The 3,501-nt window shown below is 40.3% G+C and overlaps 1 protein-coding gene across 1 annotated transcript; it reads right to left on the minus strand.

The window, feature by feature from the left end:
* Nucleotides 1–407: 407 nt before the first annotated feature.
* On the minus strand, nt 408–3,164 carry LOC127528358 (uncharacterized protein K02A2.6-like). Its single transcript, XM_051928865.1, has one exon. It carries the CDS (start codon nt 3,162–3,164, stop codon nt 408–410), a length of 2,757 nt encoding a protein of 918 aa, XP_051784825.1.
* Nucleotides 3,165–3,501: the final 337 nt, after the last annotated feature.

Genomic DNA, 3,501 nt, shown 5'->3' on the forward strand with positions numbered 1-3,501 from the left:
CTATTATTTCACTTTGTTCATTTTAAACACATGGGGACCACAGAAAAAATAATGAATTCTTCAAAGATCTAAACTGAAGTGAGACATGGTATTGTATTTATTGTTGAAATAAATGGACCATGCAATGTAGTCAGTTCTTCCTTAACTTTATTCACACTTCCTCCTCCACTCTTTCTTTTTCCTTCCACCCCTTTCCTCACAGCGACCTCTACCTCCTGACTGATTACATCAATATCCCACATATACCCCCTTTTGAAGAAAAAACAATCATTAATAATATTAAAACATTATAATAAGAGAAAACTGTAATCTCTAATTTTCAACATTATACTAACCAACTAATTATACTATCCCATTCCTTTATAACTGTTAAGGTAACACGTGTAGCTTCCAAATGCTGTAAATCTTTATCTGACATAGTCCTTTGTCCACACCGGAGCCTGTCGCACTCTACCTCTCCGTATATTTGAAAAAGACTGCCCAGGTGTACCAGTAGAAATAGCAGCTGACTGAATTGGACGGGTTGGAACGTATGAATCCTCCGGTTGTGTGTCTGAAGTCAGACTGGATTGTACAGCTGTAGCTGGAGCGAGGTGAGCTGCATTCCAGATCTTGCCATCTGACAACAGGTATGTGGCAGGGCCTTTCTGAGCAATTATCTGATAAGGGCGACTGAATTTGAAGTGATCCTTTTGAACTATGCCCGGCTTCCTAATACGCACAAAACTCCCACAAGTGAAAGAAGGTGATTTTGCTCTGCGACGCATATCTGTATATTTTTTCATTTGTTCTTGTTTCCGTTGTACATGCTGCGCCACAGTAGTATGTTGCTTCAAAGGCGAAGTTGGAAGCAGGTCTCTAATGTTTAATTTAGTTATCATTGGGCGACCATGTAAGAGCTCAGCAGGTGACTTTTGTGTTACTGCATGTACAGTAGCACGATATATCTGTAAAAATTCAGTAACAAATGACTTCCAAGGCTTTCCTTCAATATTTGCCATTTGCAAACAGTCCTTTAATACCCTGTTAAAACGCTCTATCTCACCATTTGCTTGTGGATAGTAAACAGAACTGCGAGTGTGTATGATGTCCCTATCGCTAAGAAATGCTTCAAAGTCTGAGGACATAAACTGAGATCCATTGTCAGTAACAATTTCCAGTGGATTTCCTTCCCTACTGAAAATAGTGCACAAAAAATGTATAATGGTTTCCGAAGTCACAGCAGAAGCAAAAGCAACCTCTGGCCACTTACTGAAGTAGTCAATAAGTGTAATGGCATAGCAATAGCCATATGGTGCAGTTTGGAATGGCCCCACAATATCAATGGCAAGTTTGTTATAAGCTGAATTTGGGATAGGCACTGGTTGTAATGGAGCTGTATTTGTTTTAGCGGTTTTATCGTGCTGTATGCAAGTTGTACATAATTTGATAGCATCTTCCACTTGGGAGTCCATGCCAGGCCACCAATATAAATCCCTGAGTCTCTGTTTCGTTCGTACAATCCCTTGATGGGTAGAATGTGCCAGCTGAATCATCTTAGACTGTAATTCTGATGGGACAATGACCCTATGAGTGCCACGAATAATAAGTTCATTTTTTACCGCCAACTCTGTCTGAATTCTAAAATATGGAATAACATCAGATTCAAGTCCTTTTGAAGTACAAGGCCATCCTTTACTAATATAAGTCTTGACCTTTTGTAGAATAGGGCACGAGGCACAAGCACTTTGAAACTGCTCTGCAGTCACTGCAGCAAAGTCAACAGACACCAGTGCAACCAATTCCAAGTCAGGGTCTTGTTCTGATACTGTCTCAGACAGTGGCAAGTGTGATAAGCAGTCAGCAGTGATATTTTCATGCCCAGGTTTATACTCAATACTGTAGTTGAATGACATAAGTCGCGCTGACCATCTTGCAATTCTCATGCCTGCTCGTCCAAGCCCCTTGCTAGTAAGTAGTGTGGTTAATGGACAGTGGTCAGTGCGTAAGGTAAAATGACGTCCCCACAAGTAGGTACGCCATTTCTCTGTGGCCCACACACAAGCAAGAGCCTCTTTTTCAATAGTAGAGTACTGTCTTTCACATTCTGACAATGTACGAGATGCAAAGGCAACAGTTTTCTCAAATCCACCATGATTCTGTGTAAGAACAGCACCAATACCATAATCCGAAGCATTTGTAGTTACAATTGCAGGCAATGAAGGGTCAAAAATTGCAAGCACTGGACTGGTAGCAATAAGTTTCTTAATACAATCATAGCTTTCTTGTGCCATATTTGTCCAAGAAAATTCTCCAGAATTCCTAAGCAGTTCACGAAGGGGTTCTACCACAGTGGCATAATTTGGAATGAACTTAGAATACCAAGCAGTCAGTCCAAGAAATGAGCGTAAAGAAGATACATCATGAGGTGGTGGAGCTTCAGTTACTGCTCTTATGTGTTCAACATTGGGCTGAAGGCCAGCAGAAGAAATTCTATGGCCTAAAAATGTCAGTTCAGTTTTTCTGCATTGACATTTCTCCATATTAAGCTGCAGCCCACTGTCATGAAGACAATGAAGTACTGCTTGTAACCTGTGTTCATGAACAGATGGTGAGTCCCCATATACTATAATGTCATCTAAGTAACACTGCACCCCATCCTGCCCTGCTAGTATCAAGGACATCATTCTCTGAAATGCACTTGGAGCTGATGCCAGACCATAAGGTACTCTTTTAAAACGAAAAAGTCCATCATGTGTTATAAATGCAGTAATTTCTCTGCTATCCTCCTGTAAAGGTACCTGATGGTAAGCATTTCGAAGATCAATGGTGGAGAACATTTTAGCTCCTCGAAGCTGTGTGAACACTTCTTCAATGTGTGGTAAAGGGTGGCTATCTATCACCACAGCTTTGTTTGGCTCACGAAGGTCTATACATAGTCGTATTGCACCTGATTTTTTTTTAATTACTACTAATGGTGACACCCAAGGAGATGAATCAGTTTTCTCTATAATGTCTTCCTGTTCCAGTCTCTTTAGTTCTTTAGAGACAGCCTCACGGACAGAAAATGGTAGACGACGAAGTTTCTGTTGAACAGGTATTACCTCATGTCGTAGTTTAACCTTATGAATAAATCTATCAGTCACACCTAATGTATGACCATTCTTAATATTCATTACTGTCATGTTTTATACGGGGTCATTGGGCATTTTCTTGGATGCAATTTGTCCATTTCTAATTTCTAAGTTAAGTGCCATAAAAAGGTCCATGCCTAACAAAGCTGCTGCCAGTGGCACAACGTAAAATGTAGCTTGTGTATGGTTTGTATCCCTTGTAATGAAAAGAGTAATACATCCCAGTACTGGAATTGGTTTCTGCATATAAGTCTTTAGTTGCACTTTTGACTGAACAAGTGGTACATTACTAAAATGTTGACGATAGAATACTTCTGGTAGAATTGAAACTGCTGAGCCAGTGTCCACAAGTAAGTTTGCTTGAACTGGTTGAGTGCAGGCAGCTTGA

The sequence above is a fragment of the Erpetoichthys calabaricus genome, chromosome 1, assembly GCF_900747795.2.
Source record: "Erpetoichthys calabaricus chromosome 1, fErpCal1.3, whole genome shotgun sequence".
In the NCBI taxonomy this organism is placed as follows: domain Eukaryota; kingdom Metazoa; phylum Chordata; class Cladistia; order Polypteriformes; family Polypteridae; genus Erpetoichthys; species Erpetoichthys calabaricus.